The following is a 26,239-nucleotide window of genomic DNA, read 5'->3' as shown; positions in this document are numbered from 1 at the left end:
GATAAAATATATAATACAGTATTGCATTCTTTAATTATTATTGTTGTTACTAATAATTCAGCTTCCCAATGTATCACATGGAATTAATAGTTCCTGACCAATTTACCTTAAAGGTACACCAGGAATATTAAATTAGATGAAATATGTAGAAGCACTGTCAGCTATTTGTGACATACCCTTCAAAGGCAAGACTGAGTTATCATTCAACACTCAGATACATTTTCACATTGTGTTTTACTTTTGGGCTAAATGACTTAGAGGGACAAGTATGTAAGTGGAACCATTGGTGACTCTGGGAGCTGAAGAACAGTGGCCATTCCTTGGATGGGAGTTGTGGGCAGTGGATGAGGTTTCTGTCCTATAAATTTGGGCTTGCATTTCATAGCAGCCACACTTGCTCAGCAGAATGAAGAAATCTCTGCGAAAGTTTTTGGTAAAGATGGCATAGAGGAAGGGGTTGGCACAGGAGTTGATGGGGTAAAACAGAACCAGCAGAATCTTTGCTTTGGACACAGTGATGAGGGGCACCTTGAGGGAGGCAGAAATGGCAAAGAAAGAAATGGGTGCCATGCAGAGGAAGTCAGTGAAGATGAGCATGGCCATGCGCTTGGCGATCCTGGTGTCACTAGAGGAGGACACGATGTTGGGGTTCCGCACTGTGAGGTAGATGTGGATATAGCAGCCACAGATGACCACAAAGGCCAGGACATTGAGCACAAGGAGGGACATGACGTACAGCTGTGACAAAGGGCTGTCAATATCCATGGGCAGGCAGATGCTCACCTTCATGTAGCTGCTGATGCCAAAGATGGGAAAGAGGGCAGCTGCGAAAGCAAAAACCCAGCCCATCACCATGACACTGGCAGCATGGCGGAGCTGCACCTTGCAGTCCAGCTGCATGGCATGGGTGATGGTATGCCATCTTTCCAAGGTGATAGCTGTCAGAGTGTAGACTGACAGCTCACTGGCAAAGACAGTGAAAAAGCCAGCAGCATCACAGCCTGCCCCAGTTTGCCAGTCAATGGCATAGTTGTGATATTGGCTCTTGGTGTGGATATCAACTGATGCAATGAGCAGCAGGTAGATTCCAATGCAGAGATCAGCAAAGGCCAGGTTGCACATAAGGAACCTGGGGACCGTGAGTTTATATTGGCTGGTAGTTAGGATCACTAGCACTATGATGTTCCCAGTGATGGCCAGGATGCTGATAAACCATATCAGGACTCTGAGGATGTTGTACCCCATGATATCTTCACATGGGTTGAATGCATCTGGCTTAGGGGAGCAGGTCACGTCAACCACTTCATTGCATAAGTCATAGTCAAACTCAGTGTATGTCATGTCAAATCCTCTGCTGTAGCTGGACTCATTGTCTTCTGCCAGAGAGGCTCTCTGACCCCTAGCCTGAGTCATATAATCAACTTCTTGCCTTAAAATAGATTTGTTGCAAATTGGATGAAGCTCAGAGCTAGAAAAATACAAAAAGAAATAGAATCAACATCTCAGATCCAGTATAGCAAATACATCACTGTCTTTGTGCAGGGTGGAAATGATGGGTTTCTTCCTGAGATTTTTTTTTCTCTTCTCACATCATACCTGCCCTTGAGGCTAAGCTCAAGGGTTAATGCTGCTTACTATAAATGAATATAACAACTTGTATATATATTACTAGAGTTGGATGGCTCACTGGGGAAACCATCTTGCCACAATCTGAATGTGGGGAGGAAGGCACCTGAGACTAAGCCTTGCTGTTAAGTGAAAATAATTTACAGACCTAGTATCAACTCTACCCTTTTCCTTCTCCCATCTTGATCCAGCTATCTGTTAATACACCTGAGTAGGACATATTCCTATTCATCTACACTCAAATCACTGGAAGATCCAGACTGCTCTCTGACTCAAATGAGAACTTATTTGCTTCTCTTATCTACATAAATTAGGGGATCAAAATCTGTAGTTAGTTCCCAGCCAGCCCCTATTCCCTGGCTCTTTGGTACTCAGGCTATTAGGAGGCCAGCTAATTTGCCGGAAATGTTACCAGGGTCTTTCCTGTTCTTTATTATCTCACTTTCTGGGGGCCACAATAGGCCTCAGGCATGTGTTTGTCTGCAAGGTAAGCCTGGCTCTCTCATATTGAACAGTTTCCTAGTGAGTGCCCCAAAGAACGATGCAAGTTGCAAAAGGACCTAATTTATTCTAAGAATGGAACTCATCCTCTGGGCAGTCTAGCTCTCCTTGGGCTCACTTTACTGTCTTGGTTTTACCTTTAAACCCAAATGTACAAGGGGCCTTGTCAACAGTATAGAGGTACTTACAGAGGGATTTGAATGAAATCCAGCTGATAAATATTCAATCCACTAGTATACCCATAAATATTTTACCCCAGAGTAGTCTATCAATACTCTGGATGTAGAGACATGGAAGGTAATACTTCTGTTTGGAAGTAAAGGCTTATGGAATGGGAATAAGTCTTACGTTGGGACCTTTTTGGATGCAAAAAAAAAAAAAAAAAATCACACATACACATGCATACCTTTTCCTCCTTCCCCAAGGGGCAAGTTCACAGCAATATTAAGTTGACTGTATTTTTTTTAAACCTTGACACAACCTCAGATATAATTGGCGAAGTAAGTATCAAAACCGTCATAAGAAGGAAAAAGGTGGCTAGGGGAGTGGAGGAGGTAAAGACTCCATTTGATGCTAAAGGATGAGTCTTGCCAGGTGTTCCAACCTATTATACAGGGACTGAACCTTGCCACATCAACCTGGATGAGAAGGGGCTGTTAGGAAGAGTGCTCTCCTCTCTTCTCTCACCCCTGGGAAGTGAACTGAATTGCCAGGAAGTCATTTTCCCTGGGCTTAAGGGATTCTTTTTGTTTGTTTTTTTTTAAGGCTAAATGATTAACATACACAGAATTGAAAGTGAACGGAAACGGAGCCCAGAAAATGTTTTGGTTTAGTCAGTGGTCTTCCAAGAAAGGTGAGGCAAACTCCATAATGGGTATAGAAGGGAGAAGAGGGGTATCCTGTGGTCCTTAGTCTAACTCTAGACTTTTAAACCCTATTATTGAATTAGTTGCAGCCTGATTCCAGGAAGAGAAAGTAAGTAATCTGGTACTTGCTGACTGCAGTTTGGTTCATTGGACTGAGCTCTGACTTAACTCTCTAGAAACAGCCTTCACTTCCTATGGCTTATGGTTGCTGTCTGTGAAGGTTCTTATTGTTGATACTGCTGTCCATATATTTTAAATATTGTGCTTCTCTTTTTCTGAAGCAGAAGTGACCCACTGAAATGAAGTAAGGAGAAAAGTAAATAACTTATGTCTCTGAGATAAGAACAGAAACAAAAGTGGAAACCAAGGGACATCAAGTCTTGCCTCCGCAGTACTTTGGAAAATCCTATCATAAGGAGTTGGGAATTCAGTTTAGGGTCAGTTTAAAAAGTGGCACTCTTGGACTCTGATCAGTCAGTGAACAGATGCTTGGGGGTGGCATAGCAGTGTCGCAGAGCCTAAGCTTTGGAGGCAGGCAGACCAGATTTGGATCTGTTTGGTCAGTGTAGGTCAAGTTATTTAGTATCTCTGAGCCTTAGTTTCTGTCTCTGTGAGAAAGGAATAATAATGATATTACCATTGTGGGAATTAAATGAGATAAAGATACAGAGTATTACAGTGCTTGGCAGTGAATACTTAGCAAATGTCAGCAGTACGAAGAAAAATGATGGTGGTTACTTATGGAATTCTTGTTGAGGTCTAGGCCCTGTGTGGGTACTTAGAAGCATATGCCACAGCATGTCAATTTAATATTGAATTGTGAAGAAATGGCCTTCACAACATTGAGTTGTGAAGATACAATAAAGTTGTTAAATACAATAAAAATTGAAGAATAAAATGAGAGCAAAGTAATGCAAAATGAATACAGAATTATGACAAGGAAATATCTGGTTCAATGACAAATGGAGAGTGTAGTTGATATGAACTTTTGGGAAGAGTCCAGGGAAAGTCCAGGAAGAGTCCAGGAGGACCACTGGCCAAAGTTTTAGTCACAGGGGCCTCGTGTTTACACTCTGGGCATTATTTCCAAATAAGGATCAGAAGAAGAATTCCATCATACAAGTTAAAACTTGAATCCCACTACCAAACCACACCTACTATGATATACAATGAACTGACACTATTGAAGGAATAAATCTGAAATTATCTTCTGAATAACATAATTATTTTGTGTTGTTTGTGTGTGTGAATTTGATAAATATGAAAATCAAATACCCATTGCTAAAAATAAAAAATGAAAACCACCTATCGCAATTTTTGTTACTCCATTTTGGCACATTGTGGAAGAACCATGTTCCTCTCCCTTGCTATACCCCAACAGGCCTCGATGGTAAGTTACAGCAGCAACCTAGAGGGATGAGAGCCAAGTGGTCTGGAGGGATCAGAGAAGACCTCATGTCCTGTGACAATATAAGGCAGATGCAGAGATTCTGGTTGGGAGAGCCTTGAGGCTATGTCTAGAGGAGTCTGAGTAACACGATGAGACAACAAATTCTTGGGGTGTGTTGGAACTAGGCCAAATAGCACACTGCAAGCTGCTCTCACAGTGATCTTAACATTTTCTTCTTTTTTTTAAAGACAGGGTCTCACTCTGCTGCCCAGGCTGAAGTACAGTGGCACAATTATGGCTCGCTGCAACCTCGACCTCCTGGGCTCAAGTAATCCTCCCACTTTAGCCTCCCGAGTAGCTGGGACTACAGGCATGTGCCACAACACATGGCTAATTTTGTTCATTTTTTTTGTAGAGACGAGGTCCCACCATGTTACCCAGGCTGGTCTCAAACTCCTGGGCTCAAGGAGTTATTCCGCCTTGGCCTCCCTAAGTGCTGGGATTATGGATGTGAGCCACCTCGCCTGGCCAATCTTAATGTTCTTTATTTCTCCTTTGGGGTATTCAGTCCCAGGGACTTGGTGCAAAATTGGTATCTTTCTCACTCTGGATAGAATAATTCTTATCTGGAATATAAAAGAGGCAAGCCACTGCTTCAGCCTAGGACCTTAAGAATTCTGGTTGTCAGGAAGAAATTTCCTGGCTCTTGAGCTAATCTATGAAGAGTGCCCATTCTGGATAATACCCCAATGATGCATGCGGATTCTGAAAAACAGCTATTTTTCTACAAATCCTCCAAAAGGGTCTGAGTAGGGACTTCCAGCTACTTTGAAAAACATTTTAGGGTGTGTACTGTTTTGTTGCTCTTTTTGTTTTGCTTTGGAGCAAGGAATATGTCCACATGGACTGGTCAATGTATGTTAAAGGTTGAATAATAGAGGAGACTGTGTTAAACAGTGAAATAATATCATAGGAAAGCTGTATTAGTTTTAGGTTAGTATATAAGAGTAATGAAAAGACATCATTTGATGAGTGCAACTACATGGTGTGGCTTATGTAGGTGAGCTCAGAGGAGAGTGAGAGCTTTGAGAACTCTGATACTCAGTAAGTTCTTACCTCCAATGGATCGTTTAAATGTCTGGAACATGTGTACAATCTCCAAGGCGACTTTCTCTTTACTCTCTCCAGATCCTGTCTATGATTACCTCACTTTTTTAACCAGTTAGCTACTAAGACTTGTCTCTGTTTAGATCGCCCTCTTTAAGTCTGGGCTTCCTTGAACCCGGCTTTCTTTGAAAGCCTAAGTAACGAGATGTCTTAATCTTTATCCTCCCTGTGAGGTAGTAAGATCCCAAGGTGGATTAGAGAGGCTTAGAGTGATTGGGATGTGCTGCAGATATGTACATCAGTCTCTGGCATGGCATTTATGCATCTCTCTGCCAAAGATGACATGGATGGGGCATTTATCAGGTGCAGAGTTTGGGACTTGAAGGATTAAATCTATAATGGTACAAAGGAAAGAGGGAACAGATATTATGCACCAACTCTGAGGCACTATGCTTAGTATTTTTCATGTTTTCTCATTTAGTACTTGGTATATGTTCTGCCCCATGGGTAGCCCTCTCCTGTGAGCCCACTTTCAAAGAAATGAAAGAGTTCAACTATTCCTCACTCTCCACAAACTGAATATTTGATCCAGAATGTGCCAAAGGGCTTGAGACAGGGAACTCTCTGCAAGTAGATTCTCTTCATGTCACAGATAGGTAGAAATGGTGGACTAAGTTCTACATTGGGGAAATGCCTGAGCAGGGCTTAAAGGATGGACTCACATTTGCCGTCTCCAGTTTGCAAAGGCACAGCAATGGCTGGGATAGGTGAGGCTGGCTTCCATGAGAGCGACAAGCTTTTCCAGACTAGGAAGCTTTTTTAAGTTGTAAGTCGACCTGGCCCTCAGCTTCTTAAGATTTTCTAAGCCATAGCTAGGCAGGGAATGGATCCTTGTTCTTGAAATATCTCTATAAAGAGAAAAGGTAAATATAACAGGATTACTATGGACCTAAAACTTTTTGCTCTTGGTTAGCAGGCAAAATAGCAGACACACTAGTGATATTCTTACATGGATGAGGAGAGGGACTCCGGTTCCTCCAACACACCTTGGCCAGATCAATATTTGGCTAATAGGACATTTGGTTCTGTAGGAGTCCTGGTCCTTCTGTTCCTGGTAGGAGGAGTTAGATAACAGGCCACTCTGATTCCTGGATATACTTACATCCTGGCTAATTTGGAACATAAGTGTTGCTGGTGAGTAGAATTAGCCACCTTCCCTTCTACAGTCTATTTGTACCTGCTAATTTGCATAGGACTAAGGGATTGAGACCATTTGTCTGTACCATAAAACTAGCTATAAAAATATTTCTGATGAGCTGGAGTAGAATCTGTGGCCAAATTTCAGAAAAAGGGACAAAAAGGAAATATACTACAAGAGGAAGAAGAGTCTGGCAGGCGATAGGGGCAGTGTTAGCACAAAGTCCAAGTGGCAATACAGAGCGGTGGTTATGAACTTGGCATCTACAGCAGACCTGCCTGCATATGTACCTTGCCCCTCTCCTTATTAGATTTATGACCTTGGTCAAGTATGTCACTTCTCCATGTTTCAGTTTCCTCAGCTGTAAAATGGGAAGACAAAACTCCTATCTACCTCAGAGGGTTGTTGTTAAAATTAGATGAGTTAAAATACATAACTTCCTGACCAACAGACAACACTTAGTGTCTGGCAACTATTCTTAGTAAACATAACACAGAGTGTGAGAGAGAGACAGTTGTTCTTGTTTGGTAGGAAAGTCTCTGCCTGTCCGTTAGACCTCAGCACAAATGACCAGTTTAACCAGGTCCCTGCCCCTGATGGGCTACAAGTTCCATCCTTTCTGGCAGCAGCACCAGTGATGTGGGTGCTTTTCTGGCAGCACCACTGGTAGTTGCAATCTTCAAAACCAAGACCAGCTGGTGAGAACAAAGAGATCTAAATGGCACCAGCTTGGACCTGTTGGGGCCAACAGCTTTGCCATGAGTGGGTACTTCTGATGGGGGTGGTAGCAGGTGATGACCAGGATGAGTTCATTTCAGCATTCTTGGGGACCCTTGGATATACTTGAGGAAGAAGAGTCTTTTAATGTTGGCATTCCCTGTAAATCAAAGCAGTAGGCACTCAGAGTAATGAAACTTGGGGGTGTGAATATATATTTGCTACCCCATATGTTCTCACAATCTGGTGAAAATTACATTTTCAAAGTCTTGCTTTCATTGTATAATTATCTTGCTCAAAAGTTTATAATGGCTTCCTATTGTCCAGTGAAACCCATCCCTAACTACTGCCTTATTTGTCACTTCCATTTCCCAAGCAAATTTATACTAGTTGTTCATGCTTTTATTTCTTCATCTCACAATTCAATTGAGTTTCTCTTCAGCCTCTGGGGAAATAATACTCACTAAGGCCAAGTCTTAGTTCTGATCTCCTTGATTTTGTAATTACATTTCACAGGTAGAATGCTCCTTCTTTCTGAGATACTCTCTTTCTTGGCGTCATATTCTCCTCGACATTTTTTCCTCTGACATCTCCATTGACTTCTTTCTGATGCGTTTGTTTTACTTCTCTTTTATCTGTTCTTTAAATATTGGCATTTCTCTATACCTAGACCCCTTCTTCTGACTATACCCAATCTTTTCAGGTGATCTCATTCATTCCCTTGGTTTCAGATACCAGGCATGTGGTGATGGCTTCCAAAATGTGTGTCCCCATTCAGATCCTACTCCTGAACTCCAGGTCCAGATAATCAGTTGTTCTTTGAACTCCACCATTTTGATGACTTGCATCAAAACTGAAGTTACCATCTTTCTTGTAAATAGGTTCCTCCTTGTTTTTTCCATCTCAGCAAACGACTCTTCCAATTTCCCTGTTTTTCATAATGGAAACCTGGGTGCCATCCTTGACTCCCTCGTGGGACATCAGTGTCTTGTTCTCTCAAGCCTAACTTTTAAATGTGTTTCAAATCAGCCTACTTCCCTCCTCTCCTGTGACTTTGGTCTAAGTCACCACAATCTCTGCCTAGACAAATGCAAAGGTCTTATAACTGTCCTTATGACCATCTATTGCAATCTTAGTACTGCAGATGTAAAAAATGCCTATGAGATTGTGACTTCCTGCTTAAGACCCTTTAATGACTCCCCATTGCTCTTAGGATGAAGGACAAGTCACTGTATACAGTGTGTTGATCATTTGTGTGTTTTCTCTCACATCTATGTCACGCCCTTCTCTACGCTCTTCTCTGTTTTGCAGGAGGGATGATCCCTGCAGTTGCATTTCCCAGGTACCACCTTATCAATCAGCTTTCAATTGGGTTTAGCAAATGGCACTGGTGGGATATTGGAGAATAGGTAAAAGAGCATATCTCATCCCTCCTCTGTCTCAGGCAGCAACTGAGTCTTCTCTGTGACTCCAGCTCTCACTGAACAGATCCTTGGAGGATCCAGCTTCTACCAGTTGCCCCAGTTCCTGGACATCAGTAAGATGACTTCCTCATTTGTTCCTCAAGTCCTAGGGTTAGTAGTGGTTACTGTTGCCAATCTCTGGACTACTGATCCCCTGTTTGATATTCAGGAAGATTTACATTTTCAGAACAATTACCTTTGTTACGTGTGTGTGCATTTGTATGTGTGTGTATTTTACACATAGTCCCTTCTTTGTTAGCTATCAATTAGATCAAATCTCCTATATACTTACTGATTTTTTTTGCTTCTTTGTTCTATCACTACTGAGAAAATTATATTAAAATCTCCAACTATGATTTTGGATTTGTATAGTTCTAGTTTTGTCAATTTTTGCCTTATATATGTTTGATGACTTTTTAAGGCTCATACAGATTTATAAATTTTATGTCTTCCTGGTAACTTTCTGTATCTCTAGTAATACTTGTCTCCTAGCTCGCTGGAAGTTGCTTCTTATTTTCTGGTTCCTCCATGACCTCCAACTTTAGGAGAGCCAATGAACTCAGTGCCTAGACTTCTTTTCTCAATCTTCACTTACTCTGCAGGTAAGCTTATCCAGTCTTATGACACAAACACAATTTATATGCTGATGGCGCTAAAATTTGTATTTCTAGGTTGCTTCTTTTTCTTGAAATCCAGACTCATATTCAATTGCCTCCTTATAATCTCCACTTAGTTGTCTAATATGCAGGTCAGACTTTGTTTTTATTATTATTATTATTATTATTATTATTATACTTTAGGCTCTATGGTACATGTGCGCAACATGCAGGTAAGTTACATATGTATACATGTGCCATGCTGGTGCGCTGCACCCACCAACTCGTCATCTAGCATTAGGTATATCTCCCAATGCTATCCCTCCCCCCTCCCCTCACCCCACAACAGTCCCCGAAGTGTGATGTTCCCCTTCCTGTGTCCATGTGTTCTCATTGTTCAATTCCCACCTATGAGTGAGAATATGCGGTGTTTGGTTTTTTGTTCTTGCGATAGTTTACTGAGAATGATGATTTCCAATTTCATCCATGTCCCTACAAAGGACATGAACTCATCATTTTTTATGGCTGCATAGTATTCCATGGTGTATATGTGCCACATTTTCTTAATCCAGTCTATCATTGTTGGACATTTGGGTTGGTTCCAAGTCTTTGCTATTGTGAATAATGCCGCAATAAACATACGTGTTCATGTGTCTTTATAGCAGCATGATTTATAGTCCTTTGGGTATATACCCAGTAATGGGATGGCTGGGTCAAATGGAATTTCTAGTTCTAGATCCCTGAGGAATCGCCACACTGACTTCCACAAGGGTTGAACTAGTTTACAGTCCCACCAACAGTGTAAAAGTGTTCCTATTTCTCCACATCCTCTCCAGCACCTGTTGTTTCCTGACTTTTTAATGATCGCCATTCTAACTGGTGTGAGATGGTATCTCATTGTGGTTTTGATTTGCATTTCTCTGATGGCCAGTGATGGTGAGCATTTTTTCATGTGTTTTTTGGCTGCATAAATGTCTTCTTTTGAGAAGTGTCTGTTCATATCCTTCGCCCACTTTTTGATGGGGTTGTTTGTTTTTTTCTTGTAAATTTGTTGGAGTTCATTGTAGATTCTGGATAGTAGCCCTTTGTCAGATGAGTAGGTTGTGAAAATTTTCTCCCATTTTGTAGGTTGCCTGTTCACTCTGATGGTAGTTTCCTTTGCTGTGCAGAAGCTCTTTAGTTTAATTAGATCCCATTTGTCAATTTTGGCTTTTGTTGCCATTGCTTTTGGTGTTTTAGACATGAAGTCCTTGCCCATGCCTATGTCTTGTATGGTAATGCCTAGGTTTTCTTCTAGGGTTTTTATGGTTTTAGGTCTAACATTTAAGTCTTTAATCCATCTTGAATTGATTTTTGTATAATTGATTTTTGTATAAATTGATTTTTGAATTGATTTTTGTATAAGGTGTAAGGAAGGGATCCAGTTTCAGCTTTCTACATATGGCTAGCCAGTTTTCCCAGCACCATTTATTAAATAGGGAATCCTTTCCCCATTTCTTGTTTTTGTCAGGTTTGTCAAAGATCAGATAGTTGTAGATATGTGGCATTATTTCTGACGGCTCTGTTCTGTTCCATTGATCTATATCTCTGTTTTGGTACCAGTACCATGCCGTTTTGGTTACTGTAGCCTTGTAGTATAGTTTGAAGTCAGGTAGTGTGATGCCTCCAGCTTTGTTCTTTTGGCTTAGGATTGACTTGGCAATGCGGGCTCTTTTTTGGTTCCATATGAACTTTAAAGTAGTTTTTTCCAATTCTGTGAAGAAAGTCATTGGTAACTTGATGGGGATGGCATTGAATCTGTAAATTACCTTGGGAAGGATGGCCATTTTCATGATATTGATTCTTCCTACCCATGAGCATGGAATCTTCTTCCATTTGTTTGTATCCTCTTTTATTTCCTTGAGCAGTGGTTTGTAGTTCTCCTTGAAGAGGTCCTTCACATCCCTTGTAAGTTGGATTGCTAGGTATTTTATTCTCTTTGAAGCAATTGTGAATGGGAGTTCACTCGTGATTTGGCTCTCTGTTTGTCTGTTATTGATGTATAAGAATGCTTGTGATTTTTGTACATTGATTTTGTATCCTGAGACTTTGCTGAAGTTGCTTATCAGCTTAAGGAGATTTTGGGCTGAGACAATGGAGTTTTCTAGATATACAATCATGTCATCTGCAGACAGGGACAATTTGACTTCCTCTTTTCCTAATTGAATACCCTTGATTTCCTTCTCCTGCCTAATTGCCTTGGCCAGAACTTCCAACACTATGTTGAATAGAAGTGGTGAGAGAGGGCATCCCTGTCTTGTGCCAGTTTTCAAAGGGAATGCTTCCAGTTTTTGCCCATTCAGTATGATATTGGCTGTGGGTTTGTCATAAATAGCTCTTATGATTTTGAGATACGTCCCATCAATACCTAATTTATTGAGAGTTTTTAGCATGAAGGGTTGTTGAATTTTGTCAAAGGCCTTTTCTGCATCTATTGAGATAATCATGTGGTTTTTGTCTTTGGTTCTGTTTATATGCTGGATTACATTTATTGATTTGCGTATATTGAACCAGCCTTGCATCCCAGGGATGAAGCCCACTTGATCATGGTGGATAAGCTTTTTGACGTGCTGCTGGATTCTGTTTGCCAGTATTTTATTGAGGATTTTTGCATCAATGTTCATCAAGGATATTGGTCTAAAATTCTCTTTTTTTGTTGTGTCTCTGCCAGGCTTTGGTATCAGGATGATGCTGGCCTCATAAAATGAGTTAGGGAGGATTCCCTCTTTTTCTATTGATGGGAATAGTTTCAGAAGGAATGGTACCAGCTCCTCCTTGTACCTCTGGTAGAATTCGGCTGTGAACCCATCTGGTCCTGGACTTTTTTTGGTTGGTAAGCTATAGATTATTGCCATAATTTCAGCTCCTGTTATTGGTCTATTCAGAGATTCAACTTCTTCCTGGTTTAGTCTTGGGAGGGTGTATGTGTTGAGGAATTTATCCATTTCTTCTAGATTTTCTAGTTTATTTGCGTAGAGGTGTTTGTAATATTCTCTGATGGTAGTTTGTATTTCTGTGGGATCGGTGGTGATTTCCCCTTTATCATTTTTTATTGCATCTATTTGATTCTTCTCTCTTTTTTTCTTTATTAATCTTGCTAGCGGTCTATCAATTTTGTTGATCCTTTCAAAAAACCAGCTCCTGGATTCATTTATTTTTTGAAGGGTTTTTTGTGTCTCTATTTCCTTCAGTTCTGCTCTGATTTTAGTTATTTCTTGCCTTCTGCTAGCTTTTGAATGTGTTTGCTCTTGCTTTTCCAGACTTTGGATAATAAAAATGGCCTTCCTGATCTTTTCTGGAAATCTGTTCCACCTTTCCAGTTGTTCATGCAAAAGCTTTGATGCCTACCTGGACTCCTCTCTTTCTCTCATACCCCATATCAAAACTCTCAGAAAAACTTCTTGATTTTATGTACCACATACATCTGGAATCTAATCACTTCTGACAACACTCATTGCTATCACCACAAGGTAAAGGTTCTGGTGGTCCAGGGCATCTTGTCTAGCTCCCTCCCTATTATGATTCTTCAGATTTGGGGTCCCTGGAGATCAGAGTCTGGTCCATGAACCCTTGTCTCTGTGATGAATCTTTGATCTCTGCTGCTGTCTCTGCCTTCTCTCCATTTATACTTCCCATTGTTTTAGAGATTTCCAACTTTTTTCTTTGCTACAGGAGATCTTTCTGGTTTTTCTCTTTTGGCAACCCCTCCTCTAGCCAATTCTGTTAGTGACACTTGCCCTGTTTTCTGTGACCAAGTTCTTATCTGTCATTTGGGTTCCTCTTTTTTTCTCAAATGTGGAAAGAACAAAGGCTGAGACCCAACTCCCGTATTTTGTCTATAATAATTCAGGACTCTCTCCAAGAAATGAGATTAAAAAAACATTTTAGAAGTCCTTTAGGAACAATTTAGACCAAGGCCATCATTGCCTTTCATGGACATTTTTCACATTTTTCAAAACAAGCAATACAAAGCAGGTTATTTTTCTTAATTTTGTCTCCCCCTTGAGTTTACAGTATAAAAATTGGATTAATTGAAGATTCTAAACAGAAACAAATTTTTATACTCCATGGAATATCATCCCATTATCTCATATACTCTGTGGTAGATTAAAGATGACTGAAAATTCTTCTACACTCTTTCCCATCAAGGGTCTATTTGTTCTCCCCTTGAATCTGGGCAGAACTGTGATGTCTTTGGATAAAAGAATATGATAGAAATGTTGCTATTCATTATAGATCTAGACTTTAAGAGCACTGACATCTTCTACATTGGTCTTAACAGAGTCTTCAGCTGCTATGAAAGATCTCTGAATACCTTAAGCCTGCCGTATTGGTAAAAGCCTAAACCATGCAGAGAGGTCCTGGAGAATGAGAAGCCATATGGACAGAGTTAGAGAAGACACCACACACACACATACACACACACACACACGCACATGCACACACACACCCAATAAGCACAGAAGTGTGAGGCACATAAGTGATGGGGACAACTTGGAAGGTGGACCCCCCCGCCCCGCAGTCAGCCGCCGCCTGAGCTGACATTGCATGGATCAGGGCCAGCCATCCAAATGTCTGACACAAAATTGTGAGCAAAATGGAATGGTTGTTTTAAGCCATTAAATTTTAATGAGGCAATAGAGAACCAAAACAAACTCCACTGAGGTCTCCATAATGTTTAACAGTTGAAGAAGTATTTTTTCCTTGAAAACCAGTAAGAGTGAGATGGCATTATAGTCTGTATACTTTCTGCCTCTCTTACCACTGTCTTTTGCTTTATGTACTCGCTATTTGTATTTTATCTCTCCTTGAAGGTAGAAGGCTCTAGCATTCTCAGCAGTGCCTTTCATGTAGTGAGTACCCAGAAACTTATTGCTTTGTTTGAAGATATATTGGGGAGTGACATTGGAGAAGTATTAGGAAAGGAAATAGATAGATCACCCCAGCCAACTGTGATGTTCTCCGACTTCCAGAAATTTCAGAATCTTGCACCTTGTGTTATGTCTTCTGTTGCTTCCTATGGTTGTCTTTTCATGTATGTTTGTTTGTCTCCTCAGCCAGATTTTCAAGTGCCCTGAGAGCAGACATTATTAAGAGGCTTTTGTGTTCTGTATCATTTCTGGCATAGATTTGGGCTCGTGAAATGTATTCAGTAAGTAGTTGTCTGATAAGCAGACATGACTCAGCATTGTAATAAAAATGAGAGGCTGGAGAAAATTTTACAAAAGAGCTAATTCTAAGGGGACATGAATGAAAGGCAGACCGAGAAATCCAGAAATCTAGACTTAAAGTGAGCTCAGGAAAATGGTGCTTCTGCAGCAGGTAAGTATATGTGGCTGAGAATATCAGAGTTACCAAGAAAGGGAGCAACCTTGTGCAATGTCAACAAGGAGACAGACATGCCTTGGGGAGTAAGCAGAATGATACACTGGGTAGATTGACTTGAATGCAATCCAGCATTTAGGTGTTAGATTGGGAAGCCTCCTTGGTAAACTTCATTGCCTTTCCATTGCTCAGTGTTCTGGAGCTAGCTTGTTATTTTGGATTCCTTCTTATCACAGCTACAAGACATATGTGCTGCTGCCATTTGTACATGGTGGCTTTGATGCTGTGAGACGAAGGCATCTTGTCAGTGTCCTGGGATTGAGATCTTTCATTGGTGGATGTTGAAGGAGGGAGCTCTTGGTAGGAAAGAGGCAAAGTCACTTAAATTTCAGTAAAGCAAATTTTTAAGCAAAAGTGGTTCCTGGATGACAGGGAAATAAAAGTCTTTGTGGAGGTGTTTACTTAAAGCTTACTGTCTGAAGTGATCAAACATGGAACCTGTCAAGACTTCCAAATTTTGAACTGACAGAAAATACAACTATCTCTAGTATCTCCATGGATTAAGAAAATTCCATAGAAATTTATATTAGCAGGGACAAAGATGAGATAAGTAGATCTTGTTCAGATCTTAGCTAGAGACTTAACTATAGTATATTCCCTTTTTTTCTCTGTTCTCCTAAAACATACACACACACTCATACACACACAGGTCTATTTTTTGGCTACAGTTCTTCCACATGGCCTGAAAATTGGATGTTTGATTTTAATTCCTTTATGAAAACACTCTTCATTTTTATGATGCAAATATACATGGGCATGGGTGGGGGGGAGTAACAAAAAAAGACATCAGTTATTCACATCTTCAAGGGAGTACATTATTGTGACCACGATAGTTAATTTTAGGTGTCAACTTGAGGGGATTAAAGAATATTCAGATAGTTGGTAAAGCACTATTTCTGGGTGTCTGAGGGTATTTCCAAAAGAGATTGGCATGTGAATCCATGGACTGAGTAAGGAAGATACGCCCTCACCCAGAAGCTGGGTTTCTTCTCCTACTTTTAGACATCAGAACTCCAGGTTCTCAGGCTTTTGGACTCAGGGATTTGTACCAGTTTCCCTCCCCCACCCCCTTGGATTCTCAGGACTTTGACTTCAGACTCAGAGTTATACCGTCAATTTCCCTGGTTCTCAGGCCTCTTCCCAATCTAACACCTAAACACTGGATGGCATTCAAGTCAATCCACCCAATGTATCATTCTGCTTACTCCCCAGTGCACGTCTGTCTCCTTGTTGACACAGGCATGTCAGGCCTCTTGCTTGTACTGAGAATTAGATGGCCTCCCCTGTTCTGAAGCTTTCAAGTTTGGACCAAGCCATGCGATAGCTTCCCTGGTTCTCCACCTTGCAGATAGCCTATCATGGACTCCTCAGCCTCCATAGCCATGTGAGTCAATGTCCCTAAGAAATCCCCTCTTTTCTTATTTCCTTGAGCAGTGGTTCATAGTTCTCCTTGAAGAGGTCCCTCACATCCCTTGTAAGTTGTATTCCTAGGTATTTTTATTCTCTCTGTAGCAATTGTGAATGGGGGTTTGCTCATGATTTTGCCCTCTGTTTGTCTATTATTGGTGTATAGGAATGCTTGTGATTTTTGCACATTGATTTTGTATCCTGAGACTTTGCTGAAGTTGCTTATCAGCTTAAGGAGATTTTGGGCAGAGATGATGGGGTTTTCTAAGTATACAATCATGTCATCTGCAAACAGACAATTTGACTTCCTCTCTTCCTATTTGAATACCTTTTATTTCTTTCTCTTGCCTGATTGTCCTGGCCAGAACTTCCAACACTGTATTGAATAGGAGTGGTGAGAGAAGGCATCTTTGTCTTGTGCCAGTTTTCAAAGGAAATGCTTCCAGTTTTTGCCCATTCAGTATGATATTGGCTGTGGGTTTGTCATAAATAGCTCTTATTATTTTGAGATATGGTCCATCAATACCTAGATTATTGAGAGTTTTTAGCATGAAGTGGTGTTGAATTTTGTCGAAGGCCTTTTCTGCATCTATTGAGATAATCATGTGGTTTTTGTCATTGGTTCTGTTTATGTGATGGATTATGTTTATTGATTTGTATATTTTGAACCAGCCTTGCATCCCAGAGATGAAGCTGACTTGATCGTGGTGGATAAGCTTTTTGATGTGCTGCTGGATTCGGTTTGCTAGTATTTTATTGAGGATTTTCGCATCGATGTTCATTAGGGATATTGGCCTGAAATTTTTTTTTTTTTTTTTTTTTTTTTTGTCTCTGCCAGGTTTTGGTATCATGATGATGCTGCCTCACAAAATGAGTTAGAGAGGAGTCCCTCTTTTTCTATTGTTTGGAATAGTTTCAGAAGGAATTGTACCAGCTCCTTTTTGTACCTCTGGTAGAATTTGGCTGTGAATCTGTCTGGTCCTGGGCTTTTTTTGGTTGGTAGGCTATTAGTTACTGCCTCAATTTCAGAACTTGTTATTGGTCTATTCAAGGATTCAACTTCTTCCTGGATTAGTCTTGGAATGGTGTATGTGTCCAGGAATTTATTCATTTCTTTTATATTTTCTAGTTTATTTGCATAGAGGTGTTTATAGTATTCTCTGATGTTAGTTTGTATTTCTGTGGGATCAGTGGTGATATCTCCTTTATCATTTTTTATTGTGTGTATTTGATTCTTCTCTCTTTTATTCTTCATTAGTCTGGCTAGCAGTCTATGTATTTTGTTATTCTCTTCCAAAAGCCAGCTCCTGGATTTACTGACGTTTTTGAGGGGTTTTTCGTGTCTCTATCTCCTTCAGTTATACCTAATGTAGATGATGGTTTGATGGGTGCAGCAAACCACCATGGCACGTGTATACCTATGTAACAAACCTGCATGTTCTGCACATGTATCCCAGAACTTAAAATATAATAATAATAATAAAATCCCCTCTCCTCTCTCTCTCTCTCTCTGTCTCTCGTTTCTGTCTTTGAAGAACCTTTACTAATACAATGACTATTTGCTAAAGATAGGCTTAGAGAGAGGCCCCGAACGTAAATCATGGCACAGTGAGGGAGGGGTATTTAAAATAGTTATTCTGAGCAATCATACTTGGAGGAGTAAAGGGAACGATGGGACGGGATTAGATCTCTGAGCCTTGATAGTCATGCAGAAGAGTTTAGGATTTATGTGAGCAGAAGAATGGTTTATTCAAAGCTGGATTTTTGTAAGATTAGTCTTGAGAACCTTGATACCAGCATATGGTGGGTGTTCAATAAATAGTTGGTAAATTAATGGAAGGGGAAAGGATTGAGAGTAGGAAGGGGACAAAGTGGCTTTTGCAGAAATTCAGGTCTAGGATGACAGAGGCTCTCTCCTCCCACACTATCACTTCACGTGTTAAAAGTCATTGTGTGACGTGAAGACAAGGATTTATTAGGCATCTGCTGTATATTACTGTAGCCATTTGTGAAAATTTCTGCAGTGCTTATTGTACTGGGAAGTAATATTCATCCCTTGGCCAGATGCATTACAGTAGGTACTGTTTTTTGTTTTTACATATATTTCTTACCCCTTGCCAGACACACAGTAGGTGTTTAATCAACATCCACTAAATGTATGTCATGTAAGACTTGATGCCCTCAATGAGTACTTGAGAATGTTTACTTTATTCCTGCCCTTGTGCCTGGAACTGGTGGGCTGGACAAGCAGGGAGGGGTAGTTGTGGGCTGGTGTTTTTAAACTTTATCTTTCAGGCTGGTGTGTTCTAATGATTTTGGTCTTTCTTTTAAAAATATCACTTTTAACATTGCAACACATGCTATGTTCAGACAGTGAGTAGTTTTGAGAATTTAAATCCTGAAAAGACCAATGGAGACCCCATGGGATTATGACTTGCACAGAAGAGATTTAGTAATTTAAAATTGTTTCAACATTGTTAGGACTCTTCATTTTGAGATACAGAGTAGCAAGAGAGACTGCATGGGTAGGAAGGTAGTAAGAGGCTGAGGCAGGAGAGGCAGGAGTTAAAAAGCACTCTGTGCCCCATTTAATAAAGTGTGTTATAGCCAGTGCCACAAATTTGATTTGAACAATTTCTATTTTTCCCAGCAAAGATGTTATTACAGGTCAATCATTTCCATAAGTGAGAGCACATTTCTGGTGTATACTACACTGACAGATGGCTAGAAGACCTCTCTTTCATGATCCCAGGCTGGATAAAAAGGCAATTTACTATCTATAGGACTGTGGGTACACTGGTAATGGAAGAGAATCATTCTTATACAAATAACTCAGTGTTTGAATCTGAACTATCAAATGAATCTGAGCTATAGCCAAATCAATTTGATAAACCATCAGAATATGATTGTACTGGCTCCAGCCTGCAAATGCAATGCATTAAATTTTCCCCACAGGAAACTCTTTCCCAAAGAAACAGCAATTGCTCAATTGCTTAAAAAAAACAACCTTGAGTGAGTTCAGAATATCAGGTAAAAACTCAGATGGCTGCTGATGTTCAAGGTCAAGACTCATAAGGGGGAAATGAGGATGCTGAGCTGCTCCTCTGAAACTCGATGAAACTTGTTTGTATGCCCCTGGCTTTCTCTGCATCTATCTTTCTTTGCGTGGAACAGTGCACCCTTGCACCCTCGGGTGTTCATAGGCTCCCCTCAACTAGAAATTTTGCCTTCAGGAAAGGAGCTATCAGTTTGAGTGTGTGCCCCTTAACTTTCTTAGAATTCCTTGCATATATCCACCTGAGAAAAAAGACTGAGCCAGTGAGGGAGGAAGATTCACCACAGTTGGCTTGTGGAGGAGATATTTTGGAGACTGAGCAAGGCTTCCCAATTCCCAACATTGGTCCTAGGGCAGTAATTCTCAGAGAGCACTCTGGACAAGCAGCATCAGTTTCACTAGGAAGATGGTAGAGATACAAGTTATCAGGCCTCAACCCTGACCTACTGAGTCAAAAATTCTAAAGGTAGGGGCTGGGTGTTATGACTCACGCCTATAATTCCAGTGCTTTGGAGTCCAAGGCAGGAGAATCACTTGAGGCCAGGAGTTTGAGATCAGCCTTGGCAACATAGTGAGACCCTGTCTCTGCAACAACAAAAATGGCCACGTGTGGTGGTGCACGCTTGTAGTCCCAGCTACTCAGAAGGCTGAGGCAGGAGGATCACTAGAGCTCAGGAGTTTAATGCTGCTGTCAGCTATGATGGCACTACTGCACTCCAGCATGGGTGATTAAAAAAAAACACAAAAACACCCCCCCAAAACCTACTCAACTCTGAACATGCTGCTTTAGGACAGCTGAGAACCACTGACAGCTGAGGTGGCTCATAGCCAAGGCTACTCTGGGAATTGCCCTCAGCTGACTTACTCCTCCCCAGGAGTTTGGCTCCTCCCCAGGGACAGCCTGCACCCAATGATTCTTGATATGGAGGACTTGCCCCTTACCTTAATTCAGTACAACTTTGAAGGACCATCTTAACTCCAGATCTCCCCATGGGATCACCTGAGCCTTTTGTTGCAAATGCATTACCCTGATTCTGCTTCCATCAAGGGTTCCCTGTACATTCTGAGAGCACCCTCTGGTAAACCTCCTGCATGCAGATATATCACAGTCTTTTTGTGTGTGTGTGGGAGCAGGGACAGTAATCTGACCCAAGGCACAATCAAGATCAGCATGATTTGCACCTACTGTGGTCTGAATAGCCTACTCATATTCCTACTCTTACCTCTTGACTCATCACCTGAGGTGGGCTGGTCTACTGCACACCTACACAAGCACCTCTCAGGCCAGGGTTTAGATGGTTTAGTGTATCTGGTTGCAGAAGTGGGATGTGGAATAGGCTATTAGTCTTCTTGTGTCTCAAGTCAGCAGGGGGAGAGGCTTGAAGAACATCTATGGACTAATATGAAAGCCCCAGAAAGGGTGGCTTTATGTTAAGGTGAACAATTCTTTTGGCCCTAGGGGGAGAAGAGGAAATTAGCAATTATAGGCCAGGCTTCCGGCCAGGATCCTGCACTGAGATGAAAATATGTGGGAATGTATTATCACTCTCTACCTTTTTAAGTCATGGGGAGTGCTTCCTAATTCCATGAATTTTCTGTAAATTTTATTCCCTTAATTCTAGACAGATGTGTTCCTGTGGTAAGAAGGATAAAACAATGGGCCTATAACTTGAGGACCTTGCAGAATTGCTTCCGATGCTTTTTTTAAAAATTTTTTTCAAGTACATTTTATTGTTATCAAAATAGTCCATACACATCCTAGGGAAAAAAAAAAAACCCACAAATAGTACAGGAAGATTATAATTTAAAGCACCAGTTCACTCAAAGGCAACATTTTTAACAATTTTTTAAAAATTATTTTTAGTGATCCCTCTAAATTTCTAATCTGCCTGGTGACAGAGCGAGACCGGTCTCAAAAAAATAAAATAAAAATAAAATTAGCTAAATCCATATTTATAAGAGCAAAAAGTAAATTTGTCACACTTAACATTGGTAAAACAAGAAATAAAAATATAAGCTTCCGATGCTTTCACAGAGGCTCTCTTCCTGCCTGCATTCACAGTGGGGCTAGATGGGGTATTCAAGTTTTGTGTTCTCTGTCAAACATTCTTATGAGATACATTGTGCAGTGTCTTAGCCTGGAATCTGCTTGTGCAACCTCAGGAGATGTTCTTCTGTGCCATGTTTATCTAACATTGACTGGTGTTCTTAGGCTGGGAGGCTGGTGTTAATAGTTATTTTTCTCTCTATTTTAGCTCACAACCAGTTTCAGGGGGCCTCAGCGAATAACTTTTGGATGTTCAATTAAATGTATTTATGGCAACAGGTATGGTGGGAATACATGGAATGTGAGGCAGAAGACCTAGTTTCTGGTCCAGACTCCACCCCTTCTAGTTGCAGTGTGATCTTTAACAGATCACTCTCCTCTGGGTTCTGATTTCTTCAGCTGGATAATGAAGGAGTTGGGGGATCTCATCCAACTTCATTATTCTCAGGAGCAGATAGTAGGTTAAGATGTTATAGATTCAATATTGTACCTGGTACAGGTCACATATATAAACACACCCATCACTGACATATTCTGCCATGAACAGATAGAGATGCCTTCTTAGGAACATTCAAAACTTTCAGGGCTTTTTGCTAAGTGAAACTGACATGCTGCTATTGTGGGGATCAAAGACATCAAAAGTACTTGTCAAAATTCATTTGTGTTCCAAGTACTCTAAGAACAGGGAACATGAACTAAGCAGTACAAGTTTTGAGTGTTTTGTATTCTTGAGTACATGGACGATATGTCCAACACTATCCATTTGTTAACCCTGGGTCCTTCCTTGTACTTCATAGATAGATCATGACTCGATATATTAAGCTGTATATTTAATGTGTTGCCTGACTCCTCTCTATTCCCACCCCCAATGAGAATATAAGCTTCCTATGAGGAAGAACTTTCCTTTGTTCCCTGCATGGCACAAGACTGATGCTTAAAAATTTATCTGATGAGTGAAAAAATATTTATGTATGTGTGTGTGTTTTATGCTTCAAATAATATGAGGAAATAGGTATTTTTTGGCCATTTTTTAGGTGAGGAAACTGAGACTTAGAGAGGTAAAAGAATTGGTCTAAACAAAGGCGGTCTGCTCTGTATCTCTGCTTTAATCGCACTGATACTCCATTTGTATAGGTTGCCTATACAAAGCCAGGCATTCTCGAATAATCTTTGAACATGGTCAGGACGATAAATCTACCCTAAAGCGTATATTTCTTTCTTCAAAGCAGCAGAATCTCATATATGGATCACAACACACCCTTTATCATTAATAATAAATATTTAAAATTCTGACTCTCCATACCAGGTCTAATTCTACAGGTACACAGGTTCCAGCCTGAAGGAGAATATTAGCTATTTGGTGTAGACAAAAGTGATGCAGATAGATGGTTGGTCAGTAGATGGGTAGATAACCATACATGGTAGCCTATGCTAACTGCCAAATAAGAGGTTCAGGTAGGTGGCTTCTAAATGCCTGACTTGACTTAAGGCAGGCTACGTAAGGATCATTGAGTAAAACTGTAGATTTATTAACATGCTTATCTATTGCTCTGCTCACCATTCCTTCTTGTACCTCATTCTCTCCTTTTGGGTGCCTTTCTTCATCTTGAAGTACTTTCTTCAGTAAGTGTAGTAGGTCTTGCTTAGAGCCCAGGAACACATTTTTAAAAAGCCTTTTTGTGATTGTGATGCAGATTGTCCCCCCACCAAAGAAGCCTTAAAGGCCATGAGAGCCTCAGGAAGAAGTCACTGATGGCGAGGTTGTCAGAGAGACTTGAGGAGGTAGAACTTTGGAATGATCCTTGATGGAAGGGGCAGTGTAGGTAAGAAGAGAAGATGGGAAAGTCACTTTTGGAGGGAAAGATGGAAGTAATGAAATGACAAGAGGAGAGGTGCTGATGCAGGGCTATGAGGCACGGAATGCGTCCCAAGGGATTTGGAAAGAGGATCCAAAAATAATGTGTATATAGGTCTCATTGGGTTGAAGGAACCTCCTGAGTGTTGAGGATGATGGAGAATTGTGCTTTCCTTTCCAGGGAAGAGACACATAGTCGAGTGGTTGTGGGTCTGTACCGTGAGTTAGATCAGTTTAAATCCCTGCTGTAACTCTTGTATAACCTTGAGTGAGTGAATTAACCTCTCCAGGGAAGCCAGTTTTTCCTTCTGTAAAATGGGAATAATAGCTCCTACCACAGGGGGTGATTATAAGGATTAAACAAGAAAATGCATCTTAACTTCTTAGAACACCATCTGACACTCTGTACATGCTCATTACATGTTATTATTAGTGTTGCTTTTTAATGGAGAGTTAGACTGTGGATAAGCCTTAAATTGTCTCTATAAATTTTTGCAGATGACACGAATAAAAATTGATCTTGATGGCCAGCCCTGTGTTGGAAGCTTCTCCTGTAGCTGCAGAGAGTTGACTTCTAACTTACACAAACTGAGCTCTTACACACAGAAATGGGGAAAGCTACTCACAGAATGACTGGTCCAGAGGCTCCGTGGAAAACATCATTAGGCAATTCTTCTAAATTATTATTATCGCTTAGATTCCTGGGGATGGGGTTGAGGAAAGAAGAAGGAGAACACAAAGCCACATAAATATTGCTGTTGTAAGAGCCATTTCCCTTTAAATGGCCTGGAAGAATAGTCAGGGCTACTTACAGCTCATCTAGTTGGGTTCCATTGAATGCACAGTTGTGTATTTCTTGAATCCCATTCTTATTCAGCCATCTGAAATAAAAAGCCTATTAAAAACCAATAATGTCAGATGCAAACAATACAGGGGTTTCATAATTGGAAGCACTGAGCAAGGGCAGACAGCACAGGTTAGTGGCATAAAGAAAATGCCACCTTTAAAGCTTGGGGACACGGGTGGGAGGAAGACTGATTTATTGCTGTATAATCTTTTGTAACTTTTGAAGTTTGTATTATGTGCATGTATTACCTATTCAAAGGAATAAATGAAATTTAAGTTTGAAAAGGCACACTTAGGCAGAGCAGCCTGGATTCTATAACTGTAAGGTCTTTACACACATCATTTGTGTGTAGAGAAGCAATGAGGGGAGCGACAGATCTTTCTCATCCTGAAGGACAGGAATCGTACAATTATTGAACAAATGTTTATAAGACAGAGAAAGAACATTTTGTGTCACCTTTCTCTAAGGCCTTAAGCCTTTCACCCATGATCACCCACAGCAGCAGGCCTGGCTATCATCAAAAGTGATCTAATTAAGTTGTCAGACAACCTGAACATCTCCTGTGACCCTTAGGGACCTGGTTATTGGAGGTTTGTGGAGGTGGCTCTGGGTTAAGCCAGAAAGGAAGAGAAATCAATTACAGAGAATGTGGGCTGTGGCAGGGTGAGGTGATCTGAATGAGCAGGGGAGGAGGTTCTGGGGGAGGTGGAGATGGGTATAGAACAACCATCCTGATTGCGCTAAGAAGGTCAGTGAGCAGGGTTCCCTGGACAGGGGAGCCCAAGGACACCTTGGGCTACAGCTCTGCCTTGCTCTGCTCCTGAGTGGATCTGAAAACAAAAACAGATACCAAGGTCAGGAGAGCTTAGCCCGAAGAGCCTCTGACTACCTGTTCTTGCTTTGCTGTCAGGTTCTTTTCCCTGTCCAGCTTAGTGGGTTTTCAAATAACACTGTACAGAAAGCTGACCCAGAGAAGCTCCTGTGCATCCAGGACTCTATTTCCTGTGCTGCCATGGGTAGCCAGAAAACACTTAAAATCACAAGAGAACAACTGTATGTCTTTTTCCTCCTCTTGAAAACTAATTAGCTAAAAAAATCCAGAAAGGGGCAAGGTAAATCTTTTAAAACATTCACAACCAATTGGCGGGTTATGATGGCAAAGAAGTGGCTATTCACCCCCATGCCATTTGAGAAAGCCTCTCCCAGGCACATCTGGACTCCTGACTGTTGCAGGATAGTGGGAGTTGCTGAGCCAGCTGTGGCATTTGGATCCCTGGGGATTTGAATCAACTACAGGATTCAGCAAACTTTTTCTGTGAAGTGCCTGATAGTAAAGTTTAGTTTTATGGGCCAAAAGGCAAAAATAAAAAATATTATATAAGTACTTTATGTACCTATAAAACAATTTCCACAATTTTTTATTGACCAAATTCAAAGTGTAATAATTGAGTATTTTTTTTGTAATATAGGTCTAATATTGAGAAGAGAATTTTTAGTAGGGGATAACATTTTGCTTAACTTAGATCTAATGTTAGTGTTTCCTGTCTTAGCTCATGAGCTGGATTTGGCCTCTGGGTTATATGTAGTTGGCTGACCCTTAATCCATACAGGCTCCACCTATTTGCCTATTGACTAGATAATTGATATTTCTTGCATATTACTGTCCTGTAAATAGATGTTGCTATAATCAAATAAAACATAAACTAATTTTAAATAATTATTGTATTCAAATATCCCTTTGTCTTTATGGATTATCTCAATCAACAGATACCATCATATGAGGAGGAGGATGGTATTTCTTGATATCAACAGTGGATCATCTCACAAACAACAAATTATGTTCAGTACTGCTGCCCTTGGATTTACGTTAGTCTGTGGGAATCTCAAGCTAGTAACAAAGGGAAACCCACATTTATTACACACACCCCTGGTCTCTTAAGAGAGGAAGTACCTATTATTTGAAAACCAGATGATGACGATGATGATGATGACTACAATAACCTGGGCAGAACATCAACTAAGGAATAACTGCATCACAGGCTTACCTTAACCCTTTTGTGTCCTTGGGGACGAGGGCAGTGTGCTTACTCAGCAGAGGCTCAGGAAGCTACAGAAGTGAACTCTGCTCTCATCCTAAAGA

General features: G+C 40.7%; 1 protein-coding gene across 1 annotated transcript in view; it reads right to left on the bottom strand.

Moving 5' to 3' along the window:
• Positions 1–215: 215 nt before the first annotated feature.
• The window catches only part of FSHR (follicle stimulating hormone receptor), a 202,359-nt gene continuing 176,335 nt past the window's right edge, over positions 216–26,239 (bottom strand). The window contains exons 7-10 of the mRNA XM_054476352.2: positions 24,065–24,133; positions 23,879–23,953; positions 6,213–6,398; positions 216–1,468 (exon numbers count right to left, since the gene is read on the bottom strand). Of these exons, the coding sequence (XP_054332327.1) occupies positions 235–1,468; positions 6,213–6,398; positions 23,879–23,953; positions 24,065–24,133 (1,564 nt within the window). The 3' untranslated portion in view covers positions 216–234. The remainder of the gene's footprint in view (positions 1,469–6,212; positions 6,399–23,878; positions 23,954–24,064; positions 24,134–26,239) is intronic.

The sequence above is a fragment of the Pongo pygmaeus genome, chromosome 12, assembly GCF_028885625.2.
Source record: "Pongo pygmaeus isolate AG05252 chromosome 12, NHGRI_mPonPyg2-v2.0_pri, whole genome shotgun sequence".
NCBI classification, from domain to species: Eukaryota; Metazoa; Chordata; class Mammalia; order Primates; family Hominidae; genus Pongo; species Pongo pygmaeus.
Note: the sequence above shows the minus strand (reverse complement) of the source record. Positions and strands in the feature narration are given on the sequence as shown.